Source organism: Anser anser (assembly GCF_964211835.1).
Source record: "Anser anser genome assembly, chromosome: 4".
NCBI classification, from domain to species: Eukaryota; Metazoa; Chordata; class Aves; order Anseriformes; family Anatidae; genus Anser; species Anser anser.
This window is the reverse complement of record NC_139724.1, coordinates 50,316,018-50,335,105: the sequence shown is the minus strand read 5'-3', so window position 1 is coordinate 50,335,105 and position 19,088 is coordinate 50,316,018. Positions and strand designations below refer to the sequence as shown.

Genomic DNA, 19,088 nt, shown 5'->3' with positions numbered 1-19,088 from the left:
CCCAGCCCCTCCCCGCGGGGGGGTTCCTTATTCCTTAAAAATTATAATAATGATATCAAGTGGGGGGGATCGAGGAGGGGTTAGGGAGCGGTTCTCTCTTTTCACCGAGGCTCCCGACGCCTCCCCCTGCCCCCCGGGGGGGGTTCCCCCCCTCACCTGCGCCCATACCCGTGGCGTCGGGGCGGGCCGAGGTTGGGGGGGGGGGGGGAACGGGGGGGGCTCGGGGAAGGACGGGGAAGGGGGGGAGGCGGGCGGCGGAGGCGGGGCCGGCGGCGGCGGCGGCGGCGGGGCCGGTTGTAGTCCGCAGCCCTCCCGCGGGGGCTCGGGCATCTCGGAGCGGCGGGCGGTGCGAGCGGCAGAGCCGGGGGGGGCCCGGCGGCGGCATGGAGGGCGCGCACCTCGGCCGGGAGCTGCTGGCGCACGGCGCGCTGCTGCTGCTCAGCCTCTTCCCCGCAGGTGGGAGCCGAGGGCAGGGGGCGGCGGGGAACTTTAGGGGACACCGGGGAGGGGAGGGAGGGGGGAGGTAAAGGGAAGGGGGGAGGCAGAGAGCTCGGTTGCGTTTGGTATCGCCCCCCCCCCCCCCCCCACCCCAGTCGCTTTCGCGGGACGCCCCGTAGGAAAAATAAAAATCGTAATTAAAAAAAAAAAGTCCTTTGTTTGCGCTGCGCGGTTCTGCGGGGTTGGGAGGGGGCTAGGAGTGTTGTCCCCCCCCCCCCCCCAACCTCTCCGGGCCGGGCTGTTTTGACAATAAACTATCTCTTCATCAGTACAAAATGTCCCCGCGGTTCGGCGCTGCTCGAACAATAGGCAGGGGACGGCCGCCGCCGGCAGGTGCCCGGCGCTGCCCTGCCGGGGCGAAGCGCGCCCGGGGGTCGCGGGGGGGCCGCGGGGGTCGTGGGCTCGGTGCCCGGCTCGGTGCAGCCCAGGGGAGAGGCGTCGGAGCCGGGCTGCTGAGCACAACCGAGCCGCCTCCTAGCGAGAGGGGCTTCGGGGGCGCCAAAACTTCGGTGTGCCGGGCGGGGGACCCGAAGGATCCCGGCTGCCCGCTCGGCGAAAGGGGTTCCCCCTGGCTCGACCTCGCTGGGCTGGAAATCGGAGGCGCGGCGTGGGGTTGCGGCGCTCGGCGGCTTTGCACGAGGCTTTCGGAGCTCGGCAGGTGCCCGGGGAGGCGGCTGCTGGGGAGCTGCACGCCCCGCTGGGGGGAAGCACGGGCTGTGCTCCTCCTACGAGCTGGCACATTGCTGAGAGGCAGAAGCAGATGTTGGGGGCTGCAGCGCCGGGCTCTGTCCTCCCCCCCGGCCACTGTGCTGGAAGGGAGTACGAGTAAAATAACCAGGAACAGCTCCCGTGGCGATTTACGGGGCTCTGTCGTGAAGCGCTCTGCTTTGGGACGTGAGACGTGTTGGATTTAACAGCCACCAACTTTCTTTGCTTCGCGTACTTGTTGTCTGCCCTTAAAGGTTATCCTTCCTCTTATGGCTAAACTGGCCTTCAGGAAAACTTGGGAAGCTGGCAGCGTCTCCTGGAGGTTGTGAGAGTACGGAGGGGCAAGGAGAAACTTTCTCTCCATCATTCGTCTGCTTCTGGGTTCAGACCCTAGTGGGAGACATTTCACCCCCTGGGGCACGTTAGGGAAACTTGTGTAGACCAAAAATACATGGTGTGGCAGGTAGAAGTGTCTTGCTGCCAAAAAAAGACAACTGCCTGTAACACCTGTGCATCGCACAGCCATATGACATCCAGGGCTAGTTTTGTGCCACAGGAGGAGGTATCGGATCGGAGGCTCGTGTCCTGGCAGAGCTGACTTGCTCGAAGACTGCTCCGGAGTTAGCACATCACTGTGCTTGCCCTGCTGCAGATGCATGGGCTGGATGAGCTCCCACGGTCCACATTCAGACCTGTCCGCTATCCTATTGTTTATTCGTATGCAAACTTATATTAAGTATATTTTTTTTTGGCTTTTAGTCAAGAGATTCTTCCTTTGGATGCAGATAGGGAAGGAGGATGTAGAAAACAAAGCTTAAAGGAGCTGCTCGGAGTAAACCATTCATCTCTTCTGTCCACAGCCCCTTCCTATTCTTTGTTTTTCTTGTGTCCTAACATATGCTTCCACTTTTCCTTTCAAGTGGGGATTGCTTGGTTCTCCTTTTATGCACTTTTCTGAAATGATCTTTGCTCTGTGCCTCTCCTGTCCTCCCCCGAGGCTCTCCCCGTCCCCCCGTGCTCTGCCAGAGCCTGCACGGCATTTCCATCCCGCGGTCATGGAAGACTGGATATGGTTCCTTCCAGCATCCATCAATATACCCTCCTTTCAGTCAGCTGCAGAGCAATAGGAGGCTCTCCCGTGCCCAGAGGGAAGAACGTCTGCTTTCATAACACTCCCCGGTACCTGTCAGCTGTGGGGGAGGAGGGCTGAAGGAGAAAGACTGAACTTGATGAGGTTTCTGATTGCTGTCGCTCAGTCACTGCCTTGACCCCCTCAGCCCATCTGAACACCCTGCCCTCCCTACATCCCTGTTTCCACCTCTCCTTTTTCTCCTCCCTCCCCTGCAGCAGTGCCAATTCCCCTGTGCATAAACGTGGCCCAAGGCCACTGCCAGGAGCAGAGTGGAAATGTTAAAGATTGCTCAATACTCAACTCTTTTCCTTCCGTTACAACCGGGAACCTTCTCCGAGCAAGTGCCTAAGTGATTTTTCTTCAGGCTTCATAATGAAGACTGGGATAAATTTGGCAAGAAGTGAGACTCGCATTTGCAGCCAGTTTAAGTACCATTCACAGAGACTGGAGGCATTTCCCTGTGCTCTTTTTTCGAGCAAGAGGCTCTCGTCAACAGACGAGCGCAGCTGCAGCGCGCTTAGGTTACGCTGGCTCTTGGTGGGCTTTCTACCAGAAACCTACTGTTGCCTGCCGAAACAATAATGCTGCTTTGCAGGTGTGTGGATTGATTTGAGGGTCCTGACGCACCTCAAGCAGGGACATGTTGCACCAGGACACAGGTGGAATCAGAAAGGATATGTCTTAAGCACATGTAAGCCCCAGCCAGGGGCAGATCTCAGGAGGAACATCTGAGTCATGTCCCAGTCAGGAGTTTCTTGCAGTAGAGCTTGGCCTTTTCTCTCTCTGGTCTGTAGTGAGGGGCTCTATGATACCTCTGTATTCTCTGCATTTCAGCCTGCTGTATTCTTAACTGTAATTCTGTGTTGTTTTTTTTCTTAATCTATTCACAAGATTTTTAAGGCATAGCTGTAGCTGCCAAGCTAAATACCAAATATTACGCATCTGTAGTTTGAAGGAAAGCTTTCTAGCCTGAACTTTCAGTAAACAGGCTGGTGTAATCTGAGGGTAAGGAATAACAAATTCTGGATGAAACGAGAACTGCACAGCATCAGATTGTTTCAACAACATATATGTTTATCTACAATACATGACAACCGATCCAATCTGATATCGGTCTTGTAGAAGAGAGGCAGTAATCGCTCAAGGTTAAGACACTTTTCAGCTGTTTTTTTTTTTTTCTCTCTGTGTCCGTGAAGATGAATGCCATTGCAGAGCTCAAGCGCTGCACATTGTCTTGCTGTACGTATGTGACACACATTATTTTACAGATGTTGTTTTCTTTCTTGTGTAGTACAAACATCTTCCAGGATTTTGACTCATTTCCTTAAGTCTCCGTCAGCCGTATAAAGAATGGCTGGAGGAAATGAGGTCTGATGTCCTAACGCATTGTAGTTACTGTAAGAACCCTCGCACTTTAAGTATAAAATATTGCCTTTTTGTAATTCCTTAATACCTTCTGAATATTCCCCTACACAGGAAAAAACCTGCACTTGTTTCTGTCCTTCAGAAACTCAGCTCCCCCTGTTGAGTCTCTTGAGCCCTAGGACAGCTTGAGGTGTTCGCTGTGACGTTAGGCCAAAGAGATCTGATGCTAAAGACCAAGGGTATTAGAAAGTGGCAAACCAAACTTAAGTGTTTTATGTCTTTGGGACATTTATTAAAGAAAATCTGAAGAGAATGCACATGCAAATTACTACAACTTGACACAAAAGGCATTTGAAATTTCGTCGTCTATATTATTTTACTGCAGAAGTGTTGTGCTTTGCTCTTTAAGGAAATTTTTGGAGACAAGAAGGGATTTTCCAAAGGGTGCCTGACCCTCTATGACAATGTGACCCGCAAACGGCCAGAAATGGACGTAATTTTACGCGTGTGAGTAGTCTCATGGGCTTGTTGCCAGACGTAATGGCAACTGGAGTGTATTGTTTGTCCACTGGCCAAGATTGCTGCAGTTAGTGATAAAAGCGTTAGAGGAATGTAAACATCTGTGTTTGAAGGGAGAGAGCGACTCCTATTTTCTAGGTTATACCAATTAGAAAACACAGTAAGTGTTAATCTCTCAGAGGGTTTACTCTTGGGGATTATATCGATTTATTCTGAAAACATAGGTTTTCAGATAGACCCTTAAATGGATTTTTAATGTTCATTCTCGTGTCACAACAGAATTATTTTGTACGGCATGTAAGGCCCTTGGTTATGTTATCTTTTACAGCAAACAGGCACACAAATAACAGATAAGTTTCTAATGTTGCTAACGTGCCGTGCAACTCCTAGGCTGCTCTGTACAGATCCTTCCTGAAGACTGTAGCTAAAATAAAGCATCATTTAGTAATGTTATCAACTGCAGGGAGTTTTGTCATTGTGGGGCTGACAACATTAAAAGTCTATGATTTTAAATGTCATTTGACAGCCGAGTCCCTGATCACGTAATATAATCATTAAATACCTGATACGGAGAAGAACTCAGTACTGTCTGCTAAGCACTGACAGCTGTAAATCTAAGTGATAAAGAGGATGTATGGGCTGATTTAAAGTAAGAAGAGATGAAAACTGCGGAAGAAAAATTGGAAAGTCATAACGCATCTCTTGTATGTTCCTTGAGACCTGACAAATGCCAGGTTAGTTCTGCATTTACTTTCCTTTCCCATCAGTCATTGTCTTATGCTGAGTGCTTCTCCATTCGTGCTGGGTGACCATGCTCTTCACGATACGAAGCAGACTTCTAGAAAAAGCTTTGTGCAAAAGCCACACTGGAAAAAGGAATGAAACTAGCCGGTTATGAAAGGAACTGTGCAAATATCCCCCTGTCATTCAGAGCCTGCATGTTTCAGAGGGGCAGAAATGGCCTGAATGAGCTATGTAAGTCAGCAGTGTTTTGGGTATTCACATACCTAGGCCACTCAGAACTAACTAGGTTCCTGCTGAACAGCATCATGAGATTAAAAACTGGCACTTGGCGCTCTCAATCTGTTTTTTTTTTCTTTTTTCTTTTTTCTTTTTTTCTGTTGTTGTTGTTCAGGAGTTAATGGGTGCACCAACGTCACGGGTTGAAGCTTTTGTCCACAGCCCTCGGGACTGGAAACTTCATTCTTTGCTAAATGAAATCTGACTTTCTCACACATTCACCTGACTCCAGCAGCAGGGTTTCTAAGAAACAGAACAAATATTAGAAAGCTTCCACAGAGCTGTAAGAGTACGGCTGGAGGGGACCTGCAGAGGTCATCTGGTCCGTCCCCTGCTCTCTACCAGGGTCAGGCATAGCAGATCTTCCCAGGCAGATTTCTGGCTGGCTGCTCTAAGACAGACTTGTGGTACAGATTTTCCCACTAGTTTTTGTTTTATAATGCTTAACTAATTGTCGGAGTTCAAAGCTTCTCTTGATATTTAACCTCAGCTACCTTGCTGTTGCTGAGTTCCGTTCTTTTTTCCCCATGTTCTTGTGGACATAGTAAAGTGCTGATCACCATCTTCTTGATGATAGCATTTTGCATATCGGCAACTAACATCACACCTTTGACTTTTCTATGATGAACAAGTACAGCTTCTTCAGCCCTTTCTTTTGGTGCGTCTTTTGTAACTCATCCTCATCTTGTTGTTCTTCTCAGCCCTCTCCAACTCGTTTGCATGACCTCCAGGGACGATGTGTAAAATTGACACCTGTCTCCAGAAAAGAAATGTAGTGCTTCCAGGTTTAACAAGATAGTTATTTCCCTGTGTAGTGTGCTGCAATTTGATTCAAAGCATTGTAAATCTGATTTTAATCATGATTTAAATCAGCCAACAGTAAGCCTCATTCTAACTGTTTTGCATTTGTACTTAATCATTTTGTAAAGAAAGGTTTAACCTCCTTTATTACCATTGAGATAGTTTTAATTAAATATAGCCTTTGCACTTAATGTTATACTCAGTTTGATTAATCACAGTGCATGTATTTAAGCAATTATGTAGCTTGTTACATACACACTTATTCTGATTCTTCATGTGTATGTTTCAGTATGAAGACAGAAAGTGTTGACATTTCTTATGTATTAGATAATTGATTTTTTACTTATGATTTGCATCAATTACAATGGAGGAAACCAGAATTCTGAAATGTTCTTCTGTTAGATAAAGAGCACCACAGAGAAGCCAGCCAATTCCAAAGAAAAAACTCATTGAGAAATGTTTTGAAATAAAGAATTAATGTCTGAAAGCCCTATCTGTAGTCAAAACTGGCGGTTTCTAGTCACTATGCTGCAAAAATTTCAGAACTAGTCGATCTCATCCTCTTTTTATTCCTAGAATGGAAATGGAAAGAAACATTCATGTATTTTTTTCAGCTCCTTTACACTAGCTCATTTCTGAATGGGCAAGTTGCTTAATTGAGTTGGACTGAATGAACTAAGTAAGGAAAATATTTTCTCTGCACTTGCAAGGAAACTCCAGATGCCAAGGACTGGTTTATCACTGCTGCACAACCTATCTAGAGGTGCTCAGTTAATGACTTCCATCAATTCAATTGTTTGATTATCTTTAAAATGTTGGCAGCAAATGTAAAGCTTGAATAATATTATGCCTTTTAATTTTTCAAGGAGTATAGGAGGTGTAAGTTTTAATTCATGTTGTAGTTTCAAAGTTAGTTTTGAATATTTTTACTTTTTAAAAGGAAAATATGCACTGTAAAATGCCACATTTTTATTTTTTAATGTAGTATTAAAGTAAAAACGCACATTAATGTGGTATTTCTGCCAGAAATGGTTCTGTTTGTATGCCTTAGGATTATATAGGTGCTCTCCTGCATTAGCAGCTAGTGCTGATGCATTCAGTTCTGCTTCTTAGTGACTGCCTGATTCTTTTCTTTACTTTTGCTGCCACTTTGTTTGCTATTTTGTATGGCATAGGAGCACTTTCTGTGCCTAGATGAGCATAACTTTATAACTTTGGGAAGAAATCATGTTATCTTCAACAAAATAAAAGCTTCCTCCCAGTAGCATTCATTGTAACACAAGCTGTTGACGTTTCCTATTTCATAGCACGTCTGACTTCCAGGTATTATATATAAAATTGCTGACTCTGCAATAATGCTAATATCATCATATGTAGGATTTTGGGTATGCAGCACAATAAAAGAGGTCAGATTGGAGCTGCTGGAGTAAACTCTGCATTTCTGGTCTCCTCCTATAAACTAGATACCATCAAAAAAGATACTGAAATGGGATTCCTTGCTTAGGCAGGTATTCAAACCGTACTCACAGCAGGATGCCATCTCGTGCACGTCCATTAATCTTTTCTGTGGTAGGAAGGAGGACAACTGTTTGAGTAAGTAGCTTCCTACGTGTATGCCATGTATGCAGTTTCTGGTAGGGCTATGTTAATAAACTAGGAGGTAAAGTACAACTCGCAAGAAAAATATATGTGGGACTTCTGCGGACACAGGAGATTAAGTTAAAAGGCTGAGTTATGTATCTCCTTGCTAGAAGATGACTTGAGAAATGAAACTGGATTGTCAGAAATATATCCTAATCTCTATATTCAAGGCACTTCCAAGACGTTGTCACTGACAGTCTTGCTTGGTGTTAGCATGATTACCCAAAACTGGATTTCTTCACCCTCAGAGGTTCTGAAGAACCTGTGAATGAATCCTCCAGAAGTCTTTGTACTCACAGTTTCAACAGACATGTGCAAGAATATTTCTCTAACGCTATGTCCCCCTTTAAAAATACGTGTATTAGAGTTGGCGTTGCTGGTAAGATAATGCTTTTACACAATTTTTTCACAACATCCTAATTAGCAGCAAAGCTTGTGCACTAGTTAAATGAAGGAAATCTAACTTATTTCAGGCTTATTAGAAATCACTGAATGGATGAAATTAGTTTATATGGACAAATGTGGAAATATGCCAAAACTGGCTTCTCAAATACATTAATTTGCCACACGGATGCATTACGTGTGATGCAATGACTTGTACTGCAGTAAGAGCTATATAAATACCTTATCCACCTTATCACTGAAAACAAATTTTATCTCATGATTCTGCCAGTTCTTTCAGTGAGGGAAAAGAGAATACAGCGTAATATGTGCATAAAAAGTAGCTCTGCCATTTCTGCAAAATTTGGTGAGCATGTTTATTAATCTGAAGTTCTTATTTATTGCTGCAATCTTCTAGGAAAAAGTACTGAACTAAGTACCTAGAGAAAGTAAAAAGCAATGCTCCTCTTTGTGGTATTTAATGTGGTCCATCATAAGAGCAATGATAACATAATTATGCAATTATTGGTATATTTTCCCCTCTGGAGGCCTTATGTAGATGATTACCAGTGCACCTTTTAATGAAATTGCTACTATTTGATAAAATTACTGCCAAGATTTTAAATAATTATAATTTGCATTGCCAAAAGTCTTACATATCCTTCCTCAGTTGAGCCTGTTCCAAACAGGAATTAGTTCAGATTGCAGAACGATTCACTTTTCTCCAGTTTTCTCATTTATCTTCGTTAAAACTACCTTTTCACTGAATTTCGGAAAACATGCTTTCAAGCCCATGTTGTTCATTACAAGGAACATTTGTTCAAAATGGAAGTTGAAAGATACTGCACCTTTTAATGTAAATGTCAGCAAAGAGAAGTGAGAAGAAAAAGCTATCAAAGAAACAGACTGGATGAATGACAGCTGAATTTGAATATACCGTATATTAGTGCACTTTTTGATTCCCTTTAATTGTTCTCCTTACTTACTTTATAATTTGTATATTTTATGTGTCTACCAGCTGCAAAAAGTGTGGGAACAGCTGTTTAATAACTAATTCTGGAAATTAGAGAGGGAAAAAAGAAATATTTGTGTAGAAGTAAGGATCAGTCTAAATGCTGTATATTTCTCAAAACTGACAAGCGTTGTGGCAAGCAATTACTCTTTCTTTCTGTAAATCCTACTTAAATGTGTGTATACACATTTATTTATCTGTCCTCTGTAATTTTACTTTGAATAAGATTTAGCGGGTAGTCGCTTTAAGATCAGACCTTTCGTTTTGTTTAAAATCTTAAGTCTGGTTTTGCTTGTGAACACGTTGCTTGTAGATTCCTTCTGTGGTAGGAAGTTTGGGTGCGGGAGACCATAGCGTGTCAACATCATGTAATAAAATGGATTAATCACCTAGAATAGGTTGCTGCTCGTTGTGCTTCAAGATGAATGACTAGGCTGCTATAGTTCATATCATGCTCTTACAAAAAGAAACAGCCCCGAAGCCATGACTACCCAGAAAAAGAATATTCAGGGAGGTGTCATGTACAACCATGGAGAGAAGCATGATGTTTGATGCTGCCAAGGTGATTTGGTATGTGTGCCAAACCAGAGTTTCGTGTCTGCCTTTGAGAAATGCCTCTGTTAGCTGTATTAGCAGAGTAAGTCATGGCAATCAGAAAGGGCAAGCAAGCTTCTTGGTAGACGGGGAAAGTGCCCTGTTTGCATGGCTTGAGTTTCCTCACTCCAGCAAGGAAAAACAAAGCTGGGGGAAGAGGAATGTATGTCTTTTGCCTCTGGAAGGTACATGTACCTCCCCCAGCCTTCTGCCTTGAGCAAGCTTTGCTCTGTAAAAGCCATCTCTTGCACGTTTGTTTTGCAGGTCATGTGCAGAGCTTGGTCTGCTCGGCCTGCTTCTGAAATAAGGGAGCAAAGTACAATTAGCTGCATTTGCTAATTGCTGACCCTGCAGGAGAACCTGCTGGCTTCCGCCCACAAGCAGGGGATCAGCCTGGGTGCTCATGCTTGTCCTGCCTGACATTCCTGTCAATGTCCCTTTTGGAGAGTGGGGTATGCAGGGGGTTGGAGAGTTGGCTGGATTTGTCTTCTGCCCAACCATGTGTTGCCACCTGGCCCTGATGCTTCTGTTTCCGATTAACCACATGTCATTCGGAGGGCAGATGATCTCTCTTTGGAAGTAAACAGGTGTATTCTCAGTTATCTGAGCAGTTTTCAGAGCTTTTTATTTGTTCTGTGGAGTCCCCTCCCAGGGTGTGAGATGCTTAGTGATGCAGTTCTGTGTAAGAGCAATCCCAGGACATAGAGCTGATGCCTTCTGTGGGATGGCACTGCACACGGACGTGGCGTGGCAGGGGTGTCTTGCAGCCAAGGTCCAGCCACCCCTGTGGTTCCTCACGCTTGTGCCTTCAAGGATGATAAAGACAACCTTTGTTCCAGGCTCCTTCCATTTCCTCTCTGGAGTTTATCATGGGTAGGAATCGCCTGGCTTCACACTTGCTCTTTGTGTTGGGAGATACCCATTTCTCTGTTCCTCTGGCTGCAGAAGAATTCTTTGGTTGCTCCTTTGAGCACTGGGCTGTCGAGCTCCCTCCTCCTGCCCTCCCCACAGCCCATGCTGCCCCTCTGCCCCTGCAGGGTGAAGGGCTTGGGACTGGGGAGGGGACGATGAGGATGCTGTGTGAAAAGACAGTGATTGCCCTCATGCAGCTGGGTAAACACCAAAGCCCCTGCTCATCCTCCCCCGTTTTTCTGCTTGGTAACTTGGAGCCTCTGAGGATGCAAAACTTCAGTGCAAGTGCTAGCACAGGCACTGGGAAGGAGAGCACTTCTACTTGGGAAATGCACAACACTGAAAAGTCTGTTGGTCTGCAGATGGCAGTGACTCTGTTAGATGAGTTAGAAGCAAAACACTTGGGTCTGCAGGGCAGCCTAATCAGTCTAAACCCTGTAATACATGCTTGCTGACGGTTAAGTTAGTTTTCAGTCTCCAAAGTGAAACTGGGGCAGAGGGGCAGGTCAGTCTTTCTGTTAGTAAGGAGTTATGGCATTCGTGTGGCATTCATATGTCCTGAGAGTCAGCTATGCTTGTGAGGAACAATCATGTCTTTGGTCTATTTTTGGTCTACGTCTTTGAGGAAAACACTAGCCTGGGTGTTGGTGTGGATGGTTTCTTCTGCAAAGTAAAAGGGTATACTGCTAGCCTTGTTTTCCCCCGCAGTGTAGCTGTAGTGGTATGTGATGCAGCTTTCAGATCAAATCATTGAAAACTGACATTTGCCATTGCAAAACTTTTCATCTAGCATAAGGGAGAGTGTCTGTTTGGTGAAGTGGAACAAAACAAGTAAGCATATGATAGCATCTCTCCTTTGAAAAAATCTGGGAGATTTTTATGCACCAGAGTAAATTAAAGTTCCTTCAGTGTGATTAACATGTGAGTTTTCCACTTATTTGTTTCTTTGGGGCATAAAATGGCAGGGAAAAAAAATCTTATTGAAATGGTCTTAAATTTGGCTGTACAATAACATATATCAAGTGCCTAGTGGCTTTAACAAATAAGAGACGGAGCTGGAAAGGTGATACTCTTCAATTAGACCAACTAATACAGAAAAAGAGGCTTCTTCTGTCTGTGACTTTTGCATGTGAGTTAGAGTCACTTCTGCTTCTGCTCTTTCAGACCTGCAGGAGAATTGTGTGTTTGAAAACATATTCATTTTTCCAGCAGTACCGGGCATGCTGAAAGAGGATATTACCTCCCTGCAAGCTATGTTGTGCTGATATCCCCAGACCACTGTATCTACAACAGTGCCACTACTTTAACTGATAAAGCCTATCTCTCATTTCTGCTCTCTTATGTTGTTGTAGATGAGAAACTGAAAAATGCAATGAGTGAAGTCTGTGTGATATCTCTTGAAACGAAGTCAGTGCCCAGCTCTGCTGTTGTTGTGCTGCTCCACCTGCAGCTGCTGGAGAAAGGCTGGGTTTCCAAATGTGTGTGGGGGGGGGTCCTTAAACAACAACACTGCGTGACAATAGCAAGATTAGGGGTCCTTGCAATGAGGTATTCATATGTTGTGGCTGTAATGTGAAGTTGTGCTGTGCCCTCATCTTGGAAGATGTTTGAGATAAGTTTAACTTGGAAGGGAGTGGGATAAGGCACAGTTTTTGGTAGTTGTTATTGTTTTTTTTCTTTTTTTTTCTCTGCATGCTATCTGTTGTGTTGTTGAAATGCTACAAACTTGTTCCTTTTAATGTTTAAGTAAGAGTTGAAAAAGGAAGCAGAGGGACTAAGCTGCTGGCCTAAGGTTTTGCAGGAAACCTGTGGCAGAGCTAGGAATAAAATCCTCTCTGTGTGACTCTTCGGCTAATCCCATGGCAGTCCCATGTCCTTTGTTTGCTTGGCAGCTGGAGACGATCTCCAGTTGCTTACGAGCGTGATGGGGATGTGCACCTGATGTGCTTTCCCCTGCTATGGCAGCCCTGTGGCTGAGGCTGAAAAAACTCCCGCATAAAAACAACTTTTTTCCAGGTTGGTGTACTCCTTAGCCAAAGGTTTTGTGTTTGCACATCCCTTAATTGTTACAGGAACATTCTGCTGTCCTTAATCATATCCCTGCAATTTGACCTGAATTTCCTATTGGTATTATCTAGAGCCGTTTCATTTTCTAATTCCTCCAGCCTGGTTTTCCAGATGTTCCTTCTGCAGGCAAAACTCACCAGTGCTGTACTCCCCCTCTTTCCTCCCCCTCCCTCCGTTTTTAGGGCTTAGGAAACTGCTTGTAATACATTCATGTATTCTGCTGCTTTTTACAGTTACACAGCCTTGTTCACGAGTGATCCCAGCATTGTAGTTCTTACCTCAAATTTGTTATTTTACATGGAGAAGCTAGGGTGGAATTGACTGGTTTTGGCTGTGGGACACAGATTTAGAACATCCAAAATGAGTCTTGGGCTGTCCAGCTCTGAGCTTTGCATATTTTTTATTTTTATTTTACATCATTAATTATTAAGTATTTGTCATTGCCAATTTATTTTGCTAGCATAATTACCTGCTGATTGCCCTTGAGGACAACTCCAGAGGGTCGTTCAGAGCCCCAGTGTGGTGTTCTGGCTATGCAGTGCATGGGGAGGGTTGTATGTTTCATGGTGGGACCGTGGCCAACAGTACAATTATCTGTCCCTGGTAGTCTACAGGAGCCGTGGGAGCAGAGGATGGATTTCCTCTCTTCCCCTTGTCCTGTGGGGCCCCTGTGGTCAGGTGGGCATCACTGAGGTTGGGACACTCAGCTAAATAATGAGATTGTGGTTCACCTCCTTTTCCAAGATGTAAGGAGATAGGGAGAGAGCATCAGCATGCCAGGATGCATCCTTTCTCTGTACCTGACCCACCCCTGGGAATTTTCAGTTGAGACATAGCCGTGGGTTCCTCCATCTTGTTGCTGAGAGAGTTGACAGTCCCACTGGTGACTGGTAAAGTCATGGTCCTTCCTGGGGTCAACATGGAGCCCTGGGAGGAGACAGCAGACTGCATCCCATGGGGTTCTGCACTTGGAGATCTCTTACCATCCTTAGCATATAGGATGCCCACAGACATGATTCCCAAGTTATTAGTGTTACCATTATGGTTATGTGTTTATAGTTGGTGTTACTGGAGTGCACAAGAGCAGCAGTGAGCCTGGAAGAGCACCCTTGTTCTTCAGGTGCAGTACAAATGGAGCAGTCTCAGACATGAGGCATTAACAGTCTGTGAAAAGATCAAGAGATGGCAGATGAACATATGCTGTGGGGATTAATACACTGGATTACAGTTGGTGGTTAAACTCTCAGATTTCTGCTATGTAATTACTCCTGCAAAAAGAAGATGCAAAGTCATTCCCTTCTTTCTAAGCACTGTTTTAATTCTCTTTTAAAGATAGGCGATATTTGGGTGCATAACACTAAACACATCTGGTAGTCCTTCCTTTTGCCACCTGTTGTCTTTACACTGCCATATTTCCTTCTCCTGAAGACACCTTGTTTCAGAAGGTGACAGGTAAACTTTAGGTTGTGGGAATTCCTTGCACAAGGCATTAAATCAATTTGTAAATTGTTTGGCAGAGAAGTTGTAGGCTGTGTAAAAGGAACCGTAAAAACATTGTCTTGAAATGTGCATGATGGCTTCAACTACAATATTGTAGCTTGTGTTGTGGGGTGCCACAGTATGCTCATTCCATCTTTGCCTTTCTTTCCCTGGCTCCAGTATGTAATGTATTTCTTGTGCCCCTGGATGAAGTCATGCTCCGCTGTGTTGTTTACCACCTGTAAAAACTACCCACCAACTTGCTAGATGGTCTGGTAATAAATGTTACACAATTTAAACTCCTAACCTGAATGGGTATGAGGAATGCTAAGGAGAAGAGTAGGTAAACGTCACAAACATCACATAAAAATACAAAATGATGTTTTTCTTAATCTTTCTGGCAATTACTATTTCTGGGATGTTTGTTTATGTGTTCAGTCGTGTGAGTTTGTGTAGAGGATTAGTGGACCTTGTGTGGAAATTTTCTGGTGGCACTGGAAAAACAGTTGCTGTTGGACTGCCTGTCAGTTTGTAAGCAAATATAAATCAGAGGGAGATGGGGAAGGGACGGGCTCCCTCCAAAACTCACACCACAAAGTAATTAGATTGTGGTGGTTTGACCATCCTTTTCTGCCCACTCTGTCCTAGCTGCTGGGTTTGTCAGGAAGGGGAGCAGTTACCTGACCCGCTCTCAATCCACATTAAGAACAACTAAAGCTGTGAGATAAGTGAATTAAGTCTGGACTACGTAATCTCGTCCCAGCAAATTATCTGATTGTTTTTCTTGAGTATCTGTTGTTATCTGTGCAGGCAGGGAAATTCAGCCTCAGAAATGAAAAGACTCATTTTCTTGAATGCAAATGGGGATGTTTTTTGAGAAACGTTTCCCTCTTTCAGACATGGATGTCACATGTCAAGTCCAACTGTGCCGTATTGTGCTACACGTTAGAGGGGCACGAGGTGATGGTTATTGTTAGGATTAAAGAGCTGGTCTTCGGAAGGGGACAGGTTTGTTGCTGCAGTATCCCTCAGCATTTGCACACACCACAGTGATCTGTATGGTTCAGACAGATCCACACTCCTTTTGTAGGTTGGTTATGGTTTTAGTCTATGCACCACTTGCCTTGGGTCTGTCCCTTACCTCTGCCAACCCGTCGATTAAGCCTTACATTACACCTTCATGTGCCCTAGGGCAGGGTGGTAGGTGGTTTTGGGAAGGAGGAGAAGCGCCATGCCTGGCAGCACAGTGCATTACAGTGGGCAATGCTGGGGCTGCAGTGAGCCCTAGCGCGGGAGCATCCCTCGCCTGTGCTGAAGTTCACTGGGTTGTTTCTGTCGCTGTGTGTCTCTGTCCCTGTGGCCGAGGTGTCATGTTGGGATGGCGGCTGTTGAACAGGGAGTATGAGGTGGGGATCCCAGGGGTCATCCTTGTGCTTTCAGAGAGGTGTCCAGTGGGTTCCCCCTGGCTCCTTTCACGTGTGGCACTAGGAGCAGGGTGACACTGGGCCTCTGCAAGCATCGCCCCTTGTACTCGTGGAGGAGGGCTGCCCTTGCACGGCATGAGGGAGGGGAGCACTGGTGTTTGTCTCACGGCTGCGGCCTGAGAATCTAGTGCCAGAGTGGGTAATAAAGCCCTGCACTTTTGCTATTTTGCTCTGATCTGAGGGGTTTGCACATCAGAGGTCTCCTTGCCTCTGCCCTGCTCTCAGGTCGCCTCTGCCCTCCTGTCTGCCAAGCCACTGCTGGCTGGGACTTTCGCTCCTGAGATGCTGAGTTTTACCCTCCTCGGTTGAGCTGCCGTGCCACAGGCTCACACCTGCTCTTTGAGGTGGCAGGTTTGAAATTAGAAGTGATTTTTTTCTGCTTTTTTTTTTTTGGTCAATTATTATTTCTAGGATGCTTGCTTATGCATTCAGTCATGGAAATGTATATGCAGGGTTAGTGGGCTTCACGTGGAAAATTTCTGGTGACACTGGAAAAATAACTGCCTGTTGTGTTGAGCGCTGATAAATGAATTTTAATCAGAGGAAGGTGGGGGGAGAATGAGGGCTCCCTGCAAAACCCAGACCACAAACAAAGTAATTAGACTGTGCAGGTGGTCTGACGATCCTTTGCAGCTCACTCTGTCCTAGCTGCTGGGTTTGTCAGGAAGGGGAGCAGTTACCTGACCTGGTCTCACTCCAGTATGCACCTTAAGAACAACTAAAGCTGTGAGATAAGTGAATTAAGTCTGGACTACATAATCTCATCCCAGCTAATTATCCGATTGTTTTGCTTGAGCGTCTGTTGTCATCTGTGTGGGCAGGGAAATTCAGCCTCAGAAATGAGCCCGGAGAGTGTTTTTGAATGCAGACAGTGTTTTCGGTGGCGTGACTCTGCTTCTAGATGTGGATGTTGTACAGTCATGCACAGCTGTGCTTCACATGAGGGGGACGTTAGCTAACGGCACTCATTGGAAGCTAAGGGTTGCTTGTAGGACAAAAGAGCAGCTCTGGAAGAGGAAGGGCTGGTTCCTCAATACTGCCTCAGTACTTATGTACATCATTTGGATATTCAAGCAAGTACTTAGTAGTAAGAATTTACATGCTTTTTCAGCTATGAACTCCATTTTGCACATTCACTAAGACTTCCCTATCGGGGTACGCTAACACAGCAACCCTCTGCTTGACTGATGTAAATAGTGGAGCCAGGGAAGCCTGAAAGTGCTTCTTTCTCCAAGTACACCGTGTAAGCTGGGAAGTGGTTGGGAATTGTGAATTGAGGCCGGTAATTTTACACACCTTTATTTTCTGAGAACTTAAAAAAAGTTGCGTTTTGGTATATTCAGTGAAAGAGATGGTAACAACTCACTTTCAGCGGTGTTAGTGACTGGGAGCTCAGTGCCTTGGTGACAATGATTTGGTAGTGTTGGGATGGAAGCTTGAAGGATATTTCACTTTTTTTTTTTGTTAACAAATGACAAATTACTACCCCAAGAAAAAGTGCGGAAAGTATGTGATGGTTTCTTTCTTAAACTGGACGTTTCTAACTGTGTGAGTGGAGCTTCTGAGTACGGGAGAGCAGTTAAAAAAAGATAACTGTTAAGCAAGGAAAGTTTAGTTCTTGGCAACATACTGAGTAAATGACAAAGAATGATTAAAAGTGCTGCCATGTAGAATCAGGCTCATATGTTCTTGAATTTAATTTTTAAATAGCTTGGGTCTGTTCCCATTCAAAAGCCAAACCATTGCAGAAACTGGCGCATCTGAAACTAGTTTCAAGAGGTTTTTTAAAGGCCATTTTCCATCTGCAGTGGTTATTTGCTATGTGTGCAGAAGGTCTTGCAAGGCAAAAGGTGGCTGTATACTTGCACAGAGTGTCATTGCAGCTTAGTACTTTTAAGAAACAACTCCAACAATATTAACTGTATGTATATAACTATAAATAACAATTTCATTGCAGAAAAAAAAAAAAGAGAGCATTGTATTGACAGGCATTGTATTTTGTGTTTTTGTGTGTTTTTTTTAGGTGGTTCACTGCCTCATGAAGAATCTTCACTGGTTGTGAATAAAGGGGAGGAATTAAGGCTGAAGTGCAACAAGGATGGACCCGTGACTTGGAATTTCCAGAACTCAGACCCATCAGCAAAAACAAGGAGTTCCAACGAGAAAGAGTGGTACACCAAAAATGCAACAGTCAGAGACATAGGCAGATACATATGCAAAAGCAAAGGGAGTATTGTCACCTCTTTTTATGTTTTTGTTAAAGGTAACTATTACTGAATGCTTTATTTTTGCTTCCCCCATCCTTTCTCACTCCCAAAATAACAGGATCATAAATGCTGGAGGAGGAAACATGTTTGAGGCACAAGGGGAGAGCACAGACTGATAGGAGAAAACTTCTTCCCTGCCCAGCAGAAAGAAAACTTACTCCCAGCTTTGCTTGCAATGGCTTTTTCACCAGAGCAAATTTCTGGATGAGTTTCTTTTTACATCCTTGTTGTTTTGTGGTGAGATGTTATACCGGAGCTCTCTATGTAGAAGCCAGTCAAGAGACCTAAATCAGTTGTGTGAGTCAGTTGTACCATGAGGAAACAAGAAGCATGTACGGAAATGTCTTTTTTAATTCAATGCCATCCATCAGTATGGAGTCATGTAAGGTTTGACCCCAAGCTCTTGATTTATTGAGGCAGTTAGCTATAGGATTTGGCTTTTTGAGGCTGCGCTCTCAGGGTTAGTCCAGCAGGCAGCAAATGGTTCCTCTGCCTCTAGCTCCTGATCTACCATGTGTCTGCTCAGAAACATCTTAGATGGGGAAAAAATTCCTCTGCTCTGACACATTTTCCTAAATCTTCCTTTTTGTCCAGTGTGTTCTTCATATTTCTTCTGTTCTTTTGTTTGCTCCCAATCTGTGGCTTCATCAGCTGTCCTCAAGCTGCCAGCTTACCATGCCTGGCATTCCCTTTTCCTTTGTAAGGAAGACAGTTGCTTTGCTTCTGCTTTACATAGTTCTGGTGATTTTCCTTGTTGGTGGAAAGAAGTCCTACAGCTTTCACGTTCTTGGAGACAGCATTCCTGATTCAGCAGAGGTTGCCTCAGAGAGCTTCCCCTGAACCCTACCAGTCCTTTAGGAATTACTGCAAAGTTGTTCTCCAAGGTGGGGAGATACCAGCACAGCACAGTGAGGAGTATTTTCCCAAGGGAAGGTATCAGATGGGCACACAGCTTAAAGTGCAAAGCCCTTGAGTTGTCCAAATAGCCATGCAGCTACCGTGAATGATTTTTTTGACCTTTTGTGTTTCTTTGAGACTATGACCAAAGGAAATCTGGCATGTATTTTACCCATACCTGACAAACATTGTTGACTTTATCTTCCACAACTGTTTTCTTCAAGGTCATGGTAATTATCTAAGACAGCTGTGATCATAGATACATTTGTGTCTTCCATTACTCAAATGACTCCTTCACCTTAGGATAGCAG

The 19,088-nt window shown here is 44.8% G+C and overlaps 1 protein-coding gene across 3 annotated transcripts in view; it reads left to right on the top strand.

Moving 5' to 3' along the window:
• The first annotated feature begins 261 nt into the window (after positions 1-261).
• The window catches only part of KIT (KIT proto-oncogene, receptor tyrosine kinase), a 54,148-nt gene continuing 35,321 nt past the window's right edge, over positions 262-19,088 (top strand). For 2 of the 3 annotated variants that reach the window (XM_083835932.1, XM_083835934.1), the window contains exons 1-2: positions 16,649-16,700; positions 17,637-17,876. In XM_083835932.1, coding sequence (XP_083692058.1) covers positions 16,664-16,700; positions 17,637-17,876 — 277 coding nt within the window. In that variant the 5' untranslated portion in view covers positions 16,649-16,663. Of the gene's footprint in view, positions 457-16,648; positions 16,701-17,636; positions 17,877-19,088 lie in introns of those variants that run through there. The other variant, XM_083835933.1, reaches the window with a different exon arrangement.